Genomic DNA, 22,982 nt, shown 5'->3' with positions numbered 1-22,982 from the left:
AGAGATAAAAACAACAGGTCATATTCTTAAAGAATTAAATTCTCCTGTAGTGTGTCTTTCAGCATTGAGATTGAGAGCAGGACCATTGAGAAATCATTGCTATGGAAGAGTTTTGATAGTGACATATGGCACAATCTTTAGCAGAATAAAAAGAACTACTAGATATGAGATAACTAGATGAAGCAAATAGGGAAGGTGTGTGCTAGACTTGGAATCGGGAAGATCTGAATTCAAATCCCAGTTCAGGCACTCACTAAGCTGTGTGATCCTTTTTTTAACTTCTCTTGCCCTCAGTTTCTTCATGTATAATGGATCATGGTACTGTACATAAATGCCTCTACTAGACAAAGGTATGTAAACATTAATATATAGTTTAAGAGTGGAGGACATTGGTAACTTGGGGATAGAGGATTGTTTTGAAAAGTCAACAGGGCAACAAACATTTATTCAATTATTACTATGTGCCAGGTGCTATTCTAAGAATAGAAAATATAAACAGAAGCAAAAAGAATAACAGTCCTTACCTTAAAAGACCTTATATTCTGATGAGTAAAGACAACACCCAGAAGTATGTGAAGTTTGGGGGAGAAGGGTAGGAGGACAGAAGAAAGGATGTATCTTCATGGGAGCAAAGTCACTAGATTCAGAAGCACAGCCAGAAGGAAATCACCAATGGGAAAAGGGGCCTGACATAGCAGAGGGATATTCCAAGATGAGAAGGCATTGAATCATAATAATCGAGTCCAGAAAGAGACATATTAAAAAAAATTCTGGATTCCCAGTCCAGTTTGAAGTAACAATTGCTCTGATGCTTGAAGGGAGTTGGGGATTCAAAAAAAAAAAATACAGAAGGCGGGAAAGAGAGAGCATTTCACATGTTAAGGAGACATTGTATATAGTCGTGGAGGTGTGGAGTGTCCTATACAGGAACATTAAGAAGACTAGTCTGAGAGGAACATAGACTACATGAGGAGAAGAAGCAGTAAATTTGGAAAGATAGGATTGGAGAAGATGGATTATGAGATTTTAAATCCTAAATGGAGGAGTTTGTGTATTATCTTAGTAGCAACAGGGGGCCACTATAACTGCTTCATCAGGGGAGTCACATGGAGACATTTAGGAATCTCAATTTGGCAGCTTTGGGGATGGGGAAGCTGGAAGCAATATATGCAGATGCATAAATACCACACTTATGCACCCCCCCTCAGATTTTGCTAATGTTGTTGACTTAATCTAGTTCCCTTTCTAAACATTCTGTTTTAGCCAAATTGAGTTACTTATTAGTCCCTAATATTCAAAATTATATCTCTCCCTTTTGCTTTACAAAGCCTGCCCCCATAGTTGGAATTTTTTTTCTTATATTTCTGCCTTCCTCAATGCCTATTTTTTGAAAGGGTCAATTCAAGTGCTATATCCTACAAATGACTTTTTCTTATTCTTCCATTTGTTTAAATCCCCCCCCCACACACACACAATACACACTCAGTGATTTGCTATTTTTTGGCATATATTTTGCATTAGGTTATCCATGCATTTGTAATGCCTGTCAAATACAATGGAAGCTCCTTGACAGCAAAGACTGGTTGGTTTTGTTTTTGTTTTTGGTATTATTACTGCTTATTACAATATCTGGCAGATGCTGGTGCCTGATAAATGCTTACTGAATTTCGCTGAATCAGATATTAAATAGTTTCATCCCCTGGATGCATAACACTAGAAGAGAGATAAAGCTTTCCTGAAACATAGTCCTTGCTCTCATCAAGTTTACCATTTAAAAAAAAATCTTTTCTGTTATCTGTCAACTTGAGTTAATAAATGCGTTCCCTCTGTCCATCCAAAGTGAGATATATAAATCAATAAAATAGACTTTTATTAAGATTCTGCTATGTACAGACAAGACACATAACACATACATTGGAGATGATTAACAGAGAGAAGGTTCTAGTATTAAGGGAATAGGGAAAGACTTTTTAATAGAATGTGGGATTTTAGCTGCAACTTGAAGGAAGACAAGAAAACTAGGAGGCAGAGATGAAGAAAGAGGTAGAGATTCTAAGTATGGCATATTGCCATCAATGTCCGTATAGTCAGGAATTCGAGTGTTGTGAATGAGGAGAAGAAGGAGACCTGTATTACTAGATTGAAGAGCATGTGGGAGCATGAAAGGTATCAGAAGACTGGAAAGGTGAATGGGGAAAGGTGGGAGAATGAGTAGGTTATGAAGGACTTTGAATACCAAACAGAGTAGAAAGGTAAGTGGGGAATGGGGGAGAATGAACAAGATATGAAGGGCTTTGAATAACAAACAAAGGATTTAACAGATTGGATGCAATGGGTGAGAGTGAAAAGTTGAGGATGAAACCTGGTTGCAAGTCTGAGTGAATTAGAATTATGGTAATACCTTGATAGAGAAACTTGGAAAATGGGAGAGTTTAGGGAGAAAGAATTTAAGATGCCTCTAGAATATACAGTTTGAGATATTCTCTAAGCAACTGAAAAGATAGCATTGGAGATAGGTTTAAAAAAAAAAAAAAACCTTTAAATCCTAAGTGGAAGTGTTTGTATTTATCATAGTAGCAATAGGGAGTCAGTATAACTTTTTCAGGGGAATGACTAAGTGGACAGTGAGGTGGCACTGTGGATGGAATGTTGGGCGGGCCTGGAATCAGGCTCATGTCCTGGAATTCAAATCTGATCTTAGATACTATCTATATGACCCTGAGTAAGTATTTTAACCCTTTTTGCATGTGTTTACTTATCTGTAAAATGAGCTGGAGAAGGGAATTCCAATTTCTTTGCCAAGAAAAATCCAAATGGTATCACAGTTGGTTATGACTGAAACCATTTAGCAATTCCAACTGAACAACAATTCAAGAACAGGCAGTTGGAGATGCAAGATTGGAGGTCAGCAGAGGGTTTTGGGATAGAGAAGTATATTTGAGAATCGCCAGCATAATTGAATCCATGGAAATTCTGGAGATAATAAAAGGGAAAAGAAAAAAAAGGGACCAAACTAGACCTCTGTGGGCCACCCAGCATTAGTAGAAGTCACTTGGACTAACATCCAGCAAAAGAGACAGAAAAGGCTCAATCAAACAGGTAGATAGCAAGAGAATCAGGAGTCTCCTCAAAATCAGGAGAAGAAAATGGTTTATAGTATCAAAAACTATAGAAAGATTAAAGAGGATGAGAATTTAGAAAAGATCATTAGATCTGGCAGCTAATATATCACTAGTAACTTTAGAGAGAAAAGTTTTTGTTGAATGACAAATTTGGGAACCAAATTATAGAAGACTGAGAGGAAAAGAAGTAGAGACACATATTGTAGACAGTCTCTATGTAGATGATGAGCAAACATCAGTGGGGCAATTAGATCAAATGAGATGAGGAAATGATACCAATGAGACCATTCCATAGGACTTATCCATGAAGGTAGTGTTAATAAAAGCAAAAGGCATGGAAAGTGGCTAATGACTTGATAAGAGCCACTCACACATTCTCAAGTGTATAAGAAACCAGAAAATATAGAAAGACCATATAAAGAGTCTAAGAATGAGTGGATTTAAGGACCAGAGTATGGAAGTTTAAACGAAGAGGAAGCTAGAAAAATGTCAGGAAAATTAATAAGAATGGGCAGCAATATGTTTGAATTATCGATTTAAAGGGCACTGATATTTAAAATTCTAGGTCTAAAATCTGTTAGTAACATTAAAAGTATAAGATTAGTCCAATACAATTTCCTTTGCACCTTCTTTCTCACCTCAAACACTAGGCTTTTCTATATTCTCTCCTTGAGGTTTCAAATAAAACACATTTATTTTGAATTTATATCACTAATCTACTTAAACTATTACCTCCTAAATCTCTGTTTCTTTCCATAGAGAGTTGCTAGTCTATTTACATATTCACTGAACAAAGAAAAAAAAAGATTGAATAGTATAATGAGAATGAGAAAAGTTGCAAACAGTCAAAATATACATAGATCCCTAATTTTGAGTATTTGTTTTAGTAATCTGGAAAGCAAAAGAGAGAGCTGGCACAAAGATCTGTGCATACCACCTTCTTTTCTCTTCAAAATTCAAAATATTATATTACTTATTCATTCAGAACAAAAAAGACAAAGCTTTCAAATAGACTGATTTTTACCATTTATAGCAGTGGAACCTTTATAACAAAACTCCATTACAAAGAAAATCTGTATACTTCATGGGATATCTTGTACAAAGATTGGACACATATATAGTCCTAATGCATTTCCAATTTCACTTTGGCTCATGTGGTTGTATACATTGCTTTAAATCAAGGATCCTTTTACAAGCAGAAGCGAAGTCAAAAGGATATAATGTAATTTGAGAACAACATATATACACTTAGCATACAAGTATTTCTTGTTCAGTGGTGATACTTCTTTTCAACTGGCGTCTGGCCCTGGGCTGTTAGGCTACAGAAGCATCCTCTGAGAATAGCATAAGGTGTAACTGATTGTCATTCAATGCAAGTGAAATCTTCAGGTGAACATTAGTCACTGTTTTAGACATGTTAGCTTGAAGTGGAAGCAGTCAATTATAGACTGCAGGTTTTATGGTTACATTATTACCATCATACTATTAGGATTTCAGCAGTAGCATTCTCTTTGATCGATCTGTGGCAAGACATTGATGGATAGCTTTGTTCTTCAAATGTCAAATATGTGGGACTTCAGTTCTTTCTGTATTTACTGACACACTAATCTACTGTAGATACCTTCTTCCCCCGCCCCCAATGTAGAATTAGACATTAGCTGGGAACATGATTCCTTTTCCTAAAAGGATTTTGTAATAGTATTTTTAATCTTGTTTTCTTCTTCAAGAGAAGAAAGCCTACCAGGTCATTAGCATTATTCTTATGGTTTCTTCACTGCCCAGTTCCTTGTGGATCTTTACCATCAGATTGAAGCTAGGAAAGATGTCCTCATATTTGTATTATAAGGGATTTCAGATGCATTCATAATAAGCTCCAGAACTTTAGGGGTGGGGAATTGGATATAACATCAGTTATTTATTAATCCAGTATTTTTCTTTTTTTTAAAATCACATTTATTTGTCTACTTTTTTGAAAAAATTTACTCATTCTAAACATCCAAAAATAGAGCATCCTAAATATAATCCTGCTTGTACCATCACATAGAATTTTCTTGCCACAATCTTTAACTAATGAACCTTGCCATATGTCCTTGAATGGTCCTCTAAGAATGATACTGGCAAAAAGAAGGGATCCCCCAAATCTTTGGAATTGGAATCTAGAAACTGTTAATCCTGAGTCTGTCACTGAAGATTGCCTGTGGTGTAGAGTAACTGAAACAGACAGATCTTGCCTTCTCTACCACAAAGCAAACTAGGTTTCTATTTTTGTTTCCACTAAAACAACTACCTGGGGGGCACACTGAGACCTTTAGAGAAAGCTTCCTTCATTGCTCAGTTATCCTCCCCACCCTCCACATTTCAGAAATGTTGCTGTTTGACTTCACACTGAAAATGTATTTTTTCTTGCTGAGGAACTTCTATTCTCTCAAACCAGTGCACTAATGAAAGCTATAGAAGGGAGGGCACAGAGCCCTTCTTCTGGGTAACAAAGGCCAATCTTAAATATGTCAGGGAAAATTCTCTTGGGGCCATCCATTATTCATTTTTAGGGCAAAAAAAAAGGCACAGAGGGGCTGATACATTCATTTTGAAAGGATGCTGTAACAATGCAGACTAGAAGGGAGGTGCTGGCGTCTTCCCCTTTGGTTCTTCTGCATTTTTCTTGTCCATTTGTGGCTGCTAATTTAAGATGCTAAAGCAGTATACCATACCAATGTTAAATTAAGTTCAACAAATATTTTAAAGTACCTGCTCTGTTCCAGATACTGGGCAAGGAACTAAGAATATAACAATAAAATAAAATAGTTCTTGTTTACAAGGAGCTTATTAGCTAATATGGGAACTAAGACACACACAGATAATATGAGGTAGAGAGGTGAGTGGAAAGGTTAGGATACAATAATAACTCTGAGGGGGGGAGGGTGATCACTTCGAGCTAAAAGAATCAGGAGAGGCTTCATGAAGAACGTCTTGGTGGAGGCATGTATTGATGGATTGGATTTTTCTCTTCATTTTTTATGTATCATCAAAAAATTTTATTTAAAAATATAGGACTAAAGGAATTATTGTGGGTTAGTTAAGGACAATTTTTTTAGTCATTGACCCTTCTTTGGGAGTTGGTGAATCCTGTGGATTCTTCCTCAGAATGTTTTTTTTTTAAATGCATAATATATCAAATTATAAAAATATCATTTTGAAAAACACCTTTCAAAATATTTTTAAAATTTACATAGCCAAAGTCAAGAATTAGTGGGTTAGAAGTTTATAATCCATTATGTATGTAGTACAGGAATTTAGGAAGAATATTGCCCTAATCTAGCCAACCCAAGTGTAAGACTGAATAAACATTTTAATAATAATTGACCACATTCAACTTTGACTTCACTTTCTGATTAAGTGTAGTTATTGAAAAAATGAGAACTACAGAACATTCACATCTGTCTCTATCTGAAAAAGCACACCTTGAGTGAAATGCGTTTTATCTAAAATACATCAGTTCACCACCAAGAAATTGGCTGGATTAAAAAAAATAATAAAAATAAATTCTATCGTTTAGACATGTTCTTGTTTAGCATATTATTATTTTTCATCATGACCTCTACAAGTTCTGGGGCACCTTATAAAGTCCTGTGAAAGAATCGTCAAACTGAAACATTAGGGAAAGGCAGGAGAAAGCATTATTTGAAGGCAACTTCAGATCCATTGAATGACTCACTTGACTGAACCTGCAGGAGAGAAATGGCTTGTGGACTGAAGCCAAGAGGGAGAATACCTCCTGTGGATGAGTGGCACGGTGCCCACAGAACACCATAGGAATATGACCATATCTACCCTGCAATTCTTGTAGCAGACAGAGACACAGATTAAGTTACAGAGACATAATGGAGCCATCAACTAAAGAATTTTAATGTAAAAACTTGGGGTTTTAACTTAATCTTCCAGCAAACCAATGTAGGGCTTTAAATGGTGAAATAGCAAGTCAGGGGCTAAAAAGGGTAAATGTGTTGGTGCATTTGGAACCAATTTAAAATTACAAATGAAATGAGTGGGAAGACTTGCCAACTCACCATTAAAATAAAATAAACAAGCTCACCCTATACACTTCCTCCTTTGCCAGGAGATCTTCCTGGCATAGAATAATGCTCTACTTGCTTTTCAGCCTTCATTAGAAGTACAAAGTTATCAGCATCAGGATCTCCATCTATGTAAGTGAACAATTGCAATGGGAGTGAGAAGAATCCCCTTTATAGAAAGAAGGAACATCCATCACTACTTAGTACAGTGCCTTGTACATAGTAGGTGATTAATGAAGGTTATTGAATTTTTCAATGGAAACTCAAGTACAAAAACATTATTTTGGGTAACAATGATTCAGAATTCATGTAATAACTGTTTTGAAAGGGTTTGTTAGATAAATAAGCCATTTCTTCATATTTTTAATTGTAGGGAAAATGTTTATAGAAAGAAAAGTTTTCAAGCACCTAAGAATATCCATTTACATACTTTAAAAGATTTTGTTGACATAGATATTCCCTCCATTAATTCGGATTGAAACCCATCCCTACCCTCCTATCAATGTGATTAATACAAAGAGAATGAAGTACTAATTGCAATCCATTCTTACTTGCTCATTAAAACAAAACATTAAAAGGTTTCTACCGAGCTATGCTTTGTTAACATAAGTCTTTAAAATTGTCTGTAATGCATACTTTTCATCAATGGAGATTGGCTTTCTTCCTTATTTATGAAGCAGTGATCCTCAAACTTTTGTGCTCAGGACCCCTTTAAACTCTTAAATTATTGAGGACCAAAAGAGCTTTTGTTCATGTAAATTATATCCATCAATATTAATTGCATTAGAAATTAAAAAGGACAAATTTTTAAAAAGTATATATTGAAAATAACAATAATACCATTGCATTTCAACACGAAAAGCATATTTTGGGGAAAAACCCATATTTTATAAAATAAAAAACTAGTAAGAAATATGACATCATTTACACATTTTTGTAAATCTCTTTAATGTCTGGCTTAATTGAAGACAGCTGGATTTTCATATCTGCTTCTGTATTCAATCTGTTATAATAGGTTGTTTTGGTTAAAGTATATGAAGAAAATTTGGCCCCAGAGATATATAATTGGAAAAGGGAGGAATACTTGAATAGGCAAATAACATTTTTAGTATTATTTTGAAAATATTTTGGCTTCGCAAACCCTGTGCAAAGGTCTTGAGACCTGCCTGGAACCCAAGAAACTCACTTGGAGAATGGCTTTTTTATGCTGAGATTTATTGTAACTCAGTGATCGTTTATGTGATTATAGTGGAAATAGCATTGATTTTTGGAGCCAGAAGATCTAGATTTGAATCCCATCTGTAATTTAGTGTCTAGGTGATATGGGACAAATCATTTAACTTCTCAAGCTTTAGTTTACTTGCATCTCCAAAATGGAGATGATAGTGCCTTCTCACCCTATCTTTGTTCTTATGAGGAAAGAAACTCCTAAGCCATAGAAATGTGAGTAGAAGCTGTTATCCTCTGTGGTGAGATTTTAATCTTGATTTTCAGCCAAAATATTAGAAGGAAAGAGTTCAAACTCCTGAACTTTTAAGTTTAAAACAATTTAGAATATCCTGTAAAAGTAAAGCATGCTAGTTATGTTTATCCATTTTCTGTTGCTCTTCCAAAACAAAAACAAAAACAAAATCCCCAAACAATTGAACTGTAACAGATGAAAGATAGTGATATTACCCAGGTCTGAAGTGAAAAGCACTGCGGGTGGATCAGCTTAATGGGGCATTAATTGGGTAGCAGGTGAATGTAAATAGGAACCACAGCAGGTATGTAAATAGGCTTGTGGGAGGAAAAGTATTGGATTCTGAGTTCTCTAACTAAAAATAAAGACCTGATGAATTTAGCTTATCTTTGCTGAAATTCTTACTCTAAAGCTTCTTACAGCCCTCCATATCATGTGATTGATCACCATCATAGCATTGCACAAAGTTGCTTGTGTAGCTTCTAGTAGGCTCCTAAATCATCTGAGATCCTAGGTGGTAAGAGTTGGAACTGACCATAAAGATCACTTAGTCCAACCTCTTCCTGTTATAGATAAGAAAATATAGACCAAATCACAGTGTAGGTGTTGACAAATAGAGTGAAGTATTTAAAATTTAATACTTGGACTCCAAATTTAATATATGTTCTTATACCAACTCTCTCTTACAGTTTATTCATTGGTGTTGGAACCTGTATTATGTTTTCCTCATGTGTATTCTAGGGACCTAAAAGTCTGTGGATTAACTATTCATTTAGGTAAGATAGTTAATAGGAATGTGCCCTTTACCTTTCATCTTACCTTCAAAGGGTACATGTTTGAATCTAAGTACATCCAAGATCATATATGCAAAACATAATTAAACAGGAATTAAGATTGACTTTCTAATGAATGAAATAGAACTTATATTTAAATGGGTCTTGTCCCTTTAGAAGTACTGTAATATCCTTGGGAGATTGTAAATTCGTTCCATAAATGTTGCTGTATAACATGGTTAAATCACCTCTTTGGGAATTGTCTTCAGCAGCTATTTATACAAGCCACACAAAAAAACCAAGTCATATTACTGTATTAGTTAAACCTCAGTTTTGAACCTAAATGACATGATCCATCTAATCATATCTTTTCTTTTAATCAGACTTCATTAGTTAGGAATAACTTGTGTCTTTTCAAAAACAATCAGATCGGTCTTATACCCCAAAGAGATACTAAAGAAGGGAAAGGGACCTGTGTCAAAATGTTTGTGACAGCCCTGTTTGTAGTGGCTAGAAGCTGGAAAAATGAATGGATGCCCATCAACTGGAGAATGGTTGAGTAAATTGTGGTATATGAATGTTATAGAATATTATTGTTCTGTAAGGAATGACTAGCAGGATGAATACAGAGAGGACTGGCGAGACTTACATGAACTGATGCTAAGTGAAATGAGCAGAACCAGGAGATCATTATATACCTCAACAATAATACTGTTTGAGGATGTATTCTGATGGAAGTGGATCTCTTCGATAAAGAGAAGATCTAACTCAGTTTCAATTGATCAAGGATGGACAGAAGCAGCTACACCCAAAGAAAGAACACTGGGAAATGAATGTAAACTGCTTGCATTTTTGTTTTTTTTCCCAGGTTATTTTTACCTTCTGAATCCAATTCTCCCTGTGCAACAAGAGAACTGTTCGGTTCTGCAAACATATACTGTATCTAGGATATACTGTAACCTATTTAACATGTATAGGACTGCTTGCCATCTGGGGGAGGAGATGGAGAGAGGGAGGGGAAAAATCGGAACAGAAATGAGTGCAAGGGATAATGTTGTAAAAAACCCTGGCATGGGTTCTGTCAATAAAAAGTTATTTTAAAAAAAAACAACAATCAGAAACATTTTTTAAAAATGATACTCAAGTTCTGAAGGCAATTTCCAAAGGAATTTAAAAAATATTTTGAGTATTGGTAGCATTGTTAAAATAGATGTTAAATCTCTTAAAATGACTATAAGGAGGAATGATGCCTATTTCAAAGCAAATTTCTGGCATACTTGGAAAAAATCAGTCAAATTATTGCATCATTTCACTGAGTAAATTTAGACTTAAAAGAAAATGTAATAGTCATATATGAAACTTATTTTTTTCTAGATAGATTTTTCTTATTAATGGTATATTAGTAGAAAATCTGGGAGAATTCAGCATTTTGTGCTTTCAGACTAGTTAAAGTTTTCAGGCCATATCCATATTTGTATAATATAAAGAAGTTATTTTTGCTTCTTGTTGTTCAGTCATGTCCAACTCTTCCTGATCCCATTTGGAATTTTCTTGGCAGAAATACTAGAGTGGTCATACTTTATATACTTAAGGGTAATTACCTAGAGGGGTAGCTAGGTGGCCCAGTGGATAGAGCACTAGACCTGAAGTCATGAGGAGTCTTGTTCCAGAGTAAGTCTGACTTCAGACACCTATTAGCTGTCACTTAACCCCATTTGCCTCTATTTCCTAATCTGTAAAATGAGTAGGAGAAGGAAATCAGTAAGCCACTCTAGCATCTCTGCCAAGAAAAATCTAAATGAGGTCATGAAGAATCAGACATGACCAAAAGGACTGGACATGACTGAAAGGACTTAACTCTTTGGACCATGTCCATATCTATAAAATGAAGAAATTTTATTAAGTCATCCAAAAAGTTTCTTCCAATGCCACAGTTACATAACAGGGCCAGTTAGTGGTTGTTTTCTGAGGCTGGGCTAATCTTATGTAGAATATTAGCTGAATAGTATTTTGCACTGAATAACTTGAAATAGATTTACATTACTATGCAGATCTGACTCTTCCTGTATTTCAAGTACTCATTCATTTGACTGCTAATGAGATGTTGGCAATTAAAATACCTTTAATTAACGAAGATCTGTTGAAAGTAAGGGCCTGCTGTCAGAGTCTTCATAAAAACAGAAAAATTGCTAATGGATTTCAGTATGAATTTTACTTAGAGAAACACAACAAAATACAGTTAGGAATGATCAAGTGTGTTCTGGTTAAAACTAAACTCTGAGTTATGGAAAAACCAATGGAGAACCAGTCTTTATGTTGTCAGAGTATTGAATATTTTTGTATAAATTTTTTTCTTTGCTATAAGGAATGGAGGTGCAAAAGTACTATGATATAAAGACAAAAGGCATCTATAAAATATTTAATTTATGAATATATATATATATATTTACTGTATTCTGCTTGGACCTGGGGGTGCAGAGTGATAGCCTCAGCTACCTGAAAGACTGTCTGATCTCGTGCTTCCAGGTTCTGAGATGCAGTGGGCTATGCAGTTTCAATTATAGTGAATCCTCTGGATTGAGGATCCACCATATTGCCTGATCCACCAGGTTGCAAACCAGCCCAGGCTATAAATAAAGTAGGTCAAAGATTCCGTATAGATCAGCAGTGGGATTGGGCATATAAGAAGTCCCTGTACTTTTAATTAGGCAAGATAGAGAGATCTAGAATTTAAAAAAAATTTAAAATTAAATATATTTTGGTCAAGAGCAAAATTTTAAAGAGTTAGTTAACTTTGAGAGAAACACAGCATAGTAGAGAAGGAACTGGTCTCAGAGGCAAGAAGATGTCACTTCAAGTCTGGTCAAGCCATACTGTCTAACAACCTCTAGATAATTCTCTAAAAGTATAATATGTTGTAGAGAAGGTGATTACTTCAACTAGATGGATGGCTAAGAGAACATTAAGTTTAGAATCAGGAAGACTTGAGTTCAAATGCAGCCCTCATATACTTAATCCCTGTGTGACTGGGAATCCAAGGTCTGTTTGTTTCAATTTTCTTTCCACATCATAACTTTCCCCATTGCAGTTTCGATATATCAGAGGTGAAGGTAAGAAATTAAGTGGGAATTTGAGGGTAGTTTTGTAGAAGTCTCATATAGCACATGAAAGGCAGCAGAAAATACAGAAAAGTTTAGAAACTCAGAAATGCATAGGATATGTGTGTGTGTGTGTGTGTGTGTGTGTGTGTGTGTGTGTGTGTGTGTAGGTAGGCAGGTTTAATATTATAAATATCGACCCAAATTTTACAATAAGGTACTGTAACCACCCCATAAAAAAGAAAGAAAAAGAAAAAAAAAATCTGCCTTCTCCAGTTGGGGAAAGGAGGGCCAAAATTTTTTACATGGATTTTCCAAATCTTGAGAACCTGTACTCCTAACCCCACATGATATGGAAGGGATAACTGTAATAACATCACCTTCCTCAAAGAGTTGTTATGAAGATTAAATGAGATAATATTTGTAAAACACTCAGCATAGTTCTTGACATATAAAAAATGATGCTTCGTATATATGTTTCTTCTCTCTCCCCATGTTCACTGGTAAGAAAAATCTCACCATTTGAAATTTCCCTTATACCACTGAAATCATGGGTCCAATTCCAAACCCTTGCTTTGAGAAAAGTGAAGAGTCGTCTTATTCTTGATTGTTTTAAAGATTATCAGAGATTATAAGAAACCTGTAGCTGGAAACTTGTCCTACATGTAATAACAAATTTCATGGTTGAAGTTGCAACAGGATTAAGTACAATTAATAGTCCTAAAGCAGTAGCTTTATATTTGCTATAGCCATATAACACATAATTAGATTATTAAAAATGGTCTGTTTTAGACTTACTATTACTAAATTGAAATCCAATTATGGTTTTATGGTTTTTCTGGGAGAAAAAGTGCCAAGCTGTACTACTTTAGTCTCTGTAAAAGATAATTTCCTTCTTATATATCAGCTTCATATATATCACAATATATTTTTCCCCAAAAACAAATCTGACCTCAATTATCTTAGAATCAACCTTAGGCTAGATAAAATATATTTTAACAAGCAATATTTATGAGTAATAATATAATTGTGTTCCTCCATATTTGAGGCATTAAGAAGGGCTACAGAAGAATTGGCAAAATAACTTTCTAATGGGATGCATGCATATTTTAGAAATATTAAATTGTGTCATCTTAATACAGTGAAAGGCACAGCTCTGCAATATAGTACACGAGGGTAGAAAGACAAAATAGCTTCAGTTTTCAATAATTGGCATTAGTACCATAATAAAGCAGTTGTTTGCAAAGAGATGGGCTGAGGAATCTAAGGCACTCCTGCAGTGTGGATTTAAATGCTAAGTTAAATATTTATGAACCTGTGATTTTTATAATTGATCATTGTGTGATTTATACACAGTAATTATAATTAGGTTGAGGGAGATTTTAAAAAGCCAGTTTCCTGGTAGCTGGAGCCATTAAATAACAGTAAGCTGCCAAAACAAAAATTAGGTGGGAACACACCCATGAAGTGCAAAATGTCTGTCCCCAGTCCTGATTTATAAGGGGTCTCATTACCTTAGCATGTTTCTCAACTCAGTGCCTTATAAGGGCCCTGGGATCCAGGTCAGCTGCAATTATTTTTCATGCCTTTGTTTCAGACCCAATTGAACATAAGCAAGTGCAAAACTTCAAAGATCCAATGTATAACAAAAGGAAAAGGTGGGGGAGGTTGGAAAGGTTAATTAAAAATGTAATGATCGTATTTGCTGAGACAGCACTATTAATCACTTCTGGGCATATGAGTTACACACATTTTCAGGAGACATCCAATTTTTAAAGATATGGGGTGGCTTTGGCAATGCGTGCTCTTGAAGATGGGGCAAATCCATGACTCTTATTTTTACCATTTGAATGTATTTTCTCGTGGCTAGGAAAAATTATACAGAATTCATGTATATTCACAGGATTGCAGTTGTTACTAATCTCCCAACATCTTTTCCCCTCCTCTAAAACTCTACACGCCCTTACCCCAGGAGGCTTGCTTAAGGCGCATAAAGCTTAATGTAGTTGTATAATATGGAAAAAAGAAAAAAAAAAAAGAACAGTAGAAATTCATCATTGTGTAATACAATCTCTCTGAAACAGTGGATGTGAGCAACAAAATAAACTCTCAAGAGCCAACATGTGCATTTTTAAATGTAATTTTTACCACTTCAGCTGGAAAAGGCAAGAATTTTGAAGGATCAATTACGTGGGTCAAAGCCCTGTGTTATCAGATTTGCTATCGGATACATGTTGGCTTTGGTAGAGTAGGATATAAATTTGAAAAATCATAAGCTTTCAGCAAGGATTGTACTGCTCCAGTGAAAATCTGGAACTCTCTCTCTATTTTTTATTTATTTATTTATTTTTTGCTGTAGCAGCACTTTAGAGGGAGCCCATTATAAGAAAGAGAACAGTAGTTATGTTAACATGGTAATTAATCAAGTCTGAGGGAAAGAGGAAACAAGTTGTGAATTCAATTCTGCAGCAATAAAAAGAAATGCAGAAAGATACCCTGTAAATTGGCAAAGATTTGTAAACAACAGTCTCTCACTGTGTCTTCTGAACTTTCCGAGCAATAAATCACTTCTCATGCAGACCATGTAAATTTTCATATTTTCACCATTCAGTTCCACATCATAATATATAGAAATACATTTCTTGCTCCCTGCAATTGTTACTTGTCCCGAAGTCATTTAGAATGGTTATCTGGGCCCTGTGTTTGCCAATAACACAGTAGTACTTTCTAAGTAAAAATAATTAGAGGCTCTGGCCTGGGCTTCTGGTGATAGTATTTCAAATCACAAAACTGGCCCCTTTGATTCAGTTCAGTGTGTGAATTGTATATGGAATAACTGAATTTCTTTCTCTAGAGGGATTTAGAATGTGAAAAGCTCTTCCAGGGCACTATTTTCCACCTCTGATTTTAGACATAAGGCAGGAGTCTTTAAATTTGTATTTCTCAGATTTTGATTGTAGCATTGGTATACCAACCAGTGCAAGGATGGGCAAACCCCAAGCAAGCTGGCCATTTTGTTAAGATACTTCACTGAAGTGTTTTATATTCTCCTGTTGAAATGGAACTTAGTTGTTCCTAGCTCCACTGAGTTCAGTCCTCTGTGATTTCATAGTGTACAGACACCCTTCATAAAGAGGAATCACAATTTCTCTCAAGGTGAAATTGTCTTCTTGAATTGCTTTGGATTCAGTTAACCATCTTGGTGAACAACCTTCTGGTTATGATCTGAACTTCATCCAGACCAGTCCTTTGGCCCCAGAAGTTTTCAGTCCATAGCCATTAAATATGATATCAAGAAAGGGTTTTGGAGGAGTCTCTTAGCCAGGTTCTTCATTTTATTGCAGGGGAAACAGGGTTAGAGAGAGGGATGTGCTTATCATATTGCCAGTTTGCTACAGATTTGGGATTAGAAAATGAGTCCCTTGATTTTTTAGATCTGGTTTGTCCATTGCTCTAAACATTTTCAAGTAGCATGCTGGGGGGACTCTTGTCCCTTCTTTTCCCCCATCTCCATCTAATAATATTTCTCTCCTTATCCAAAGGCTCAAATTCTGCCACCTCAATAATATTCCCAATGAGGAATGATTTTTCCTTTCTTGAATTTTTTTCTATTGCTCTGTTTAACTCCAGTTAATCATTTTTCTTATTTGTTGTATAGTTATTTCATTGCATGTGCCATCCTTCTTACTTGATTTTTATTTCTTTGAATGTGAGCACTGTGCCATTTTTAATCTCAGTATCTCCTAAGTCTTTCATGGGTACCTCTCAATTTAGTAGACACTAACGATGTTTATTGAATTGAATCAAAATACCATTGAAACAGGCTTTGGACAGAGAGGCTTAAAACAATGATTTAGAAAACAATGAGTAAACTGCAAAGTAACTACATGATTATGTCTAACTTTGAAATAAAAAAGCTGGCTAATTTGTTTTGTACATAATAAGTAGTAATTGTGCTAGAGAAAGATGGCATTAGCCAATCAAAGTCCCTCCCCATTCCTTCCCCCAAAGGATGATTATGACCATAGAGTTTTATTCCTGAGAATACTTTCCATTCAGACAACATCCCTTAAACATTCTGCAGAGTTAAAGAATGAATAACAGCAGATGGAGAAAAAGATTAGAGGTATAGGCAAGGGAGAAAAGCTACATTTTAGAGAGAAGTTCTGAAATGAACTGGGGATTGGATGATGCTAGAAGAGTTAAAGGAAAGCTGTTTAGATTGATGACTTGCCATGCAGAAAGGAAAGACCCTTGTATTTACATGGTGCATCTACTGCTGGAAAGTTGGTACAAGTCATATTGTTGTTAATTGAACAATTTTCTCATTGACTTAACTCCATTCCTGATGATTGATTTTCAATTGGTAGTGACTTAGAATGTTTTTAGCCCTCCTCCTCTACAAAGTCGCATAATTAAGGACCTATAATCAAATATTTATGTCCACCAAGGGACCTATATAATGGACTTGACAACCATCTTGTAAGGCAAAACAAAAGAAAACTCATATTTTTTCAATTTTTTAAAGTTCATGTTTGTGAAAATTGAACTTTCGTAGAGCAGGACACACTGGCATTAGTCATGGATATTGAAAAAAAACAAAGGTTCAAGTAGAATAGATCTAAAAAAAAAGGAGATCAAATAGACATATAAATGTCACGAGCAATCCCACAAAAGCATCTGAAAACAAAGAGATTGTTTTTAAGATAGATTTAGCAAAGAGATGGAAGAATATATTAAAAATGAGAACTACTATGATTTCACGAATTTTTACTACTGTTTATAACTTAACAATGTTATAGTTTGTATATATAACGAGTCTATATTAATGACAAGGCCACAGAACTGGGAGAACATTACTATTTTGAGAAGCAGCAGTGTGATAGGAGGCGTTCTTTACCTTGATATTAGAAAAACTTGGATTCAGATCTTCCCTCTGATATATACTAGTAGTGTGATTGCAAAAAAAGTAACTTAATCTCTGAAGGTCCCAAACAATTCTCTAAGATTCCTGAATTGCAGAATAGCTTCTGAGATATATTAATGAGGGGATATCCTCTCGGAATCAGTATATGTGATAAATAAATGACTGTTGAGCCTAATGGAGTAAATGAATGAATGACCATCTTTGTTTAAGTGCTCACTGTGAATCAGAAACTATGTTAAGTATCAGAGATACAGAAATAAAAAAGCAAGGTAGTTTGTGTCCTCTAGAAAGGCAATTTCTTTTGGGGGCAGGGATAAGGTTGGAGGGGACCCCATATAGAGGAAAGATGGCCAGGAAGTGTTTTGGTCACAAAAGTCATAGGGATACTGAATGTAGTCATAAAACAGTTTAAAACAGTTGAGAAAGAATGGTATTAATTTGATTGTTGTTTCCAGAGCAAAAGGGGTGGAAAGAAGGGAGGAGGGAAAGAAGTGTGGAATATGGAAATATGAAGATAACAGGAAAATAAGAATATGGTGGGCTGAGTTAAAAGCAAGTGAAGTCTAATGAACTCAGAAATGCAGTGAAGTCCAGACCAGAGGTAGGTTGTGTATCATGGGAACATGGCAAAGATCATTAAAATAGTAACATAGTGATATGGGTTTAGAAATAGTAAAATTTTGCCAGTTGGGAGTCCGATTTACATAATTTCCCAAATAATTACATTTTATTTTAACCTTAATTTTTTTTTAAAAATTGAGTATCCAATTCTCTCCTCCTGCAAATTTTCCCCTACCCATTTAGAAGACAAGCAACATATCAGTTATAGATGTGAAGTCATGTAAAACATATGTGCTCATTAGCTATATTGCAAAGAAAAAAAAAAGCAAGGAGAATAAAGTGGAAAAAATATGGCTTGATCTGCACTCAAAATTCATCAATTCTCTCTCTGGATACAGACATCTTTCTTCATAAGTCCTTTGGAAGTCCTGGATCATTGCATTAATTGGAGTATCTAAGTCAGCTGCAAATATTTTTAAAAGGAGAATGTACTCTGGATTGGTGTGCTGCCAGATTGCAGGAAACATTTGAACCACTTCAGGGTTTGCTTTGTATTTGTGATCTGGATTTGTGAATCCAGAGTTTTCTATCTGTCCAAAGAAGGAACCAAACAGCAAACAAAAGCAAACAGGAGCTAAGATAATTCAGGTTATGGAAAGGACATCAAATGCCCAAAGATCATGTGATGATGAAATCACACTATTTGAGTCTTGTGAAATCAGTAGAAAGTTATCTTGAACAAATGCCAGGCACATGGAGAAATAAACCAGTTACATTCAGATCCACAGCTGCACCAAGCACAATTGAGACAAATAAAGTAAGCTTTAGTTGTTGAATTTATTGGATAAAACATTGAATTTATTGGTAAAAATGTGTATAGTTTGGGAGCATACAGATTTGAACCTTATGGTCTGAGAAAAAGGAATACACCTACAAATTGCTTACTGAGTTAAGGTTTTGGACTGACTAGTTTGTCTCTCTCTAAGACATGATTTTTTGTGCTCTCCTGACTATCTATATATTTTCTTGTCTACCTAGCCTTCTCTGAATAGGTCCTTGGTCTCTTGCTCACTATGTAATAGATTTCATGTTATAGCTTTTCTAGTCTTTTTTGTAGACATTGTTGGCCTTACAGTTTTACCCACACACAGTTTCACAGATCGTTTCTACTGACCTAACTAGGTGTCTAATTGTTAATAGTACCTGGTATAGGTTGACTATGTCTAGTAGTGGATAAAGTCAAGAACACGGAAGTGTTTGAGTTGTTGTTGAGGTTCCTCCAACATTTATTAGCTGTTTGACTCAGGGCAATACTTAATCCCTTTATTGTTTCAGTTTCCTCATTTATCCCCAGCTGTACAACTGGGTTCTTATTGGCTATTATGTTTTATTTTTCTGACTGTAGAATCAGATATAGGAAACAAATAAATTCTGGGTTGAAAAGCTGCTTCCTCCATCCAAAATCCACCATCCTTTACCTTTGTATTATCATACTACCTGTTGTAGAAATTGTGGAAGGGTTTTCCATATATTGACCAGTAAGAATAATAAGAGCTGGGTATATCAAGTCTCAGGATGATCACTTTACCTGACCTTTACGCCCCTCAACTCCTAGCTGTGGTCTGAAGACCATTGTAACTGAGAGAGGTCCAATGAACGGGGATGACCCAGTTACATGGTTCCCTTCCAGCATTAGAGCACCGGATACTTTCTGTAGCACTGGACGTTTTCTGTACCCTATCTTCTTGCCCAATTTTACATTTTTTCCACATCTATCTCAGTTTAGATTACAAACCTTACCTTTATGCGTTATAACATTCCGAATTAAAGACAGATGACTTTCTGCTACTTGACTATCTGATCTACTTGTTCCTGAAACTTCCCTTAACTTCCAAAGCAATTGTTAAGGACTAGATAATGGGTTAATCACAAAGACAATGTGTGTGCCTGTACACACACATACATACATACATACATACACACACACATACACTAATAGAATAATTCCAGCCTGTAGGCCAGTGGTTCTCAAAGTCTGGTCCAGAGCGTCCTGGGAATCTCTGAAATCTTTTCAGAGAGTCTACAAATTCATAATTAGTTTTTATTTTTAATGAGATCATTATCTATAACTATAAACCACATAAACAAAAACTCTTTGGACAGATCCTCAATCATTTTTAATAGGATAAAGATATTGAGAACAAAAGTTTGAGGACCATTGCTGTAGTCACTAAGTCTTATACAGTGAAAGTTTGTATTTAATAAATTAATTAAATAATAAATTAATAGTATTTATTTTGTGCTTGTCATATACCAGTAACTCTGTAAAACCTACACAGTACTTTTATTTATTTATTTATTTTTGGCTGAGGCAGTTGGGGTTAAGTGACTCGCCCAGGGTCACACAGCTAGGCTAGTGAGACCAGATTTGAATTCCTGAATTCAGGGCTAGTGTTCTATCCACTGTGCTACCTAGCTGCCCCAACCTACACAGTTCTTGTTCAGTCAGTCAGTAAGAATTTATTTATTAAGTATCTGTTATTTGCCAGGCATTGGTAAATTCTGGGAATACAAAGAAAGACAATAATTAGTCTCTGTGTAATTCATAATCTCAAAGAGCTCACAATCTGAGATAACATGAAAGTAATTCACATATTCAATCTATTTTATTTTTAATGTTGTACAAACATGTTTTTAATTTGTAGAAACAAAATATTTACCGAATAAATTGGAAGTAATCATTCCAGGGAAGGTACCAGCATAAAGCAGGATCATGAAATGTGTTTTTAGAAGATATAGTTGTAGCTGGGATTTGAAGGAAGCCAGTTAAGTCTGGAGATAGACATCTTGTTCTGAAACTACCTATGCAAATTCTGTTTATAGGTATGTGTGTATATATGCATCCCATAGTCGTGACAATTTTTTGTAAACTTTCATATAACTTATTACTGCCTTATTTCAGTGTCCTATGACTTAGAACAATGTAGCAGTTTTATAGGAGGCGTTTTGTCATGTGTAGAGAGAAATCCTAGCATAATATTGTGTCTTCTGGGCTCATATAACCATGTAATTACTCTGTAATCATATAGTAATTAGCATGTACTATATGCATTTATTACATAATTACATTTCTGGAAGATTGCATGGCAATTATACTCTCATTCAGCATATCATTTTATATACTGTATAATGAACAAGTGTATAATTTGTTGCTTTTGATTTTTATCACAGTTTCAGTTTACAAACCAGTAGTTGGCAACTTCTCCTACTCTCCTCCCTCTCTTTGGTTAGATTCTAACTCTAGTTCTGTTGATAGGATCCTAAGTTTCTTTTGTTTGGGGGCGGCAGAGTACAAAAGGCTGGGGTACACTGGCCCAACATGTCTGGGCTCCATTGCAATTTCAAAGTCTTTCAGTCCAGTCCAGCAAGGTAAATCACCCTTGGCTGTCGCCAGTGTTCATATTCATAACACTTCCTTTTTGTTATTAAGTTATTAGCCTAATGGGAAAAAAAAAGGGTTGATATAAGTTTCAGGCATTTCTAAAGGCAGGGCAAGATCCCAATTAAAATGAAGTGAGCATAAACCGAAAATCCGGAGTACACTCATGCCAATTTTCCCCCTTTATTTCCTTTCTTCTTTTTCCAGTGGAGACTATTTCAAAGGGGAACAATTGTCTGGATGCTGCCAAAGCCTGCAACCTCAATGACACATGCAAGAAGTATCGATCGGCGTACATCACCCCTTGCACCACCAGCCTGACCAATGAAGTCTGCAACAGGAGGAAGTGTCATAAGGCTCTTCGGCAGTTTTTTGACAAGGTTCCCCCAAAGCACAGCTATGGGATGCTCTTCTGCTCATGTCAAGACATAGCCTGCACTGAGAGAAGAAGGCAGACCATTGTGCCCCTCTGCTCTTATGAGGAAAAGGAGAAGCCAAACTGTTTGAATTTGCAGGAATCCTGCAAGACGAATTACATCTGCAGGTAAGAGAACTTAAAGTGGGGTGATTAATGAGGTGGCCCAGAAAACCTTCAAAATTACTCACATGGTGGAAGCTCAGTTTTCAGTATTTCTACCCGTTATAGGACAGTAGAGGGAAGAAAGAAACCCCAAACACAACTTGCTACCCAGTAGAATAGCAAAAACCAATTTCTGGTTCTAGCATGTGTTTCTCCAAAAGTCCTTTGTGCTCGCATGTTGAGAATTTCTGAAGCACCAAGATAAATAGAAAGAATAGCTTCATGAGCAAAATTGGGAGAAAATGTTTTTTTTCCCCCTGAGCTTCCCTGTAATTGTTGGTTTTCATTAGAATATCTTGTTAACTGGAGAATGGAGAAGGTAAAAGTATTTTTTGAACTTCTTCACTGATGCTAAAGAAAATATTTTGGGCGTTGAATGTTTACCAGTGGTATCAAGCTAATAAATCAAAAGCAAGAGAGTTTTTGACTGACTTAAGGAAGAAATTTTTGCTCATATCTTGTGTCCTGTTCCTTCCCCAACCTTTTGGGTGATAAATATTATAGCAAACTACAAAGGAAAACCATAGTATCTTCATATCTAGAGAATAGACAATTTTCTCTCTCAGAATAAAGATCATCTAGCTCAAGTTGGAGTAGAGAGGCTAATCAGACAATTTTTTGCAATCCCTTTCAACTTTATGAATCATAGTATAGTGGAATGAACCTAGGAGTTAGTGTCAAAAAAGCCTGGGTTCAAATCATGTGTGATTTATGCCAGTTATAATTTCTCAAGGGCCTCAAGAATCGGTTTCTCTGATCACCAACATGGTAAGAAACCAAGGATCTTTTTTCTTCAATCCCCTTTCCTTCAGTATATTTTGGTCTATATGTAAAATGAGGTGTTATTGGGTGGTGATGGTGATTTAAATGAACTCTGAAATCTTATTATCTCTGGTTAATTGAATTTTCAAGCAAGCCCATTAATCAGAAATCCCTTTGCATTTTAA

At 35.5% G+C, this 22,982-nt stretch overlaps 1 protein-coding gene across 4 annotated transcripts in view; it reads left to right on the top strand.

The window, feature by feature from the left end:
• Nucleotides 1–22,982, top strand: part of GFRA1 (GDNF family receptor alpha 1) — a 315,019-nt gene that overhangs the window by 189,347 nt on the left and 102,690 nt on the right. For all 4 annotated transcript variants that reach the window (XM_051981500.1, XM_051981499.1, XM_051981498.1 and 1 more), the window contains one exon: nucleotides 21,663–21,999. In XM_051981500.1, the coding sequence (XP_051837460.1) occupies nucleotides 21,663–21,999 (337 nt within the window). The remainder of the gene's footprint in view (nucleotides 1–21,662; nucleotides 22,000–22,982) is intronic.

This window comes from Antechinus flavipes, chromosome 2, assembly GCF_016432865.1.
Source record: "Antechinus flavipes isolate AdamAnt ecotype Samford, QLD, Australia chromosome 2, AdamAnt_v2, whole genome shotgun sequence".
In the NCBI taxonomy this organism is placed as follows: Eukaryota; Metazoa; Chordata; class Mammalia; order Dasyuromorphia; family Dasyuridae; genus Antechinus; species Antechinus flavipes.
The sequence above is the reverse complement of the archived record's forward strand: the minus strand, read 5'-3'. Positions and strand labels throughout refer to the sequence as shown.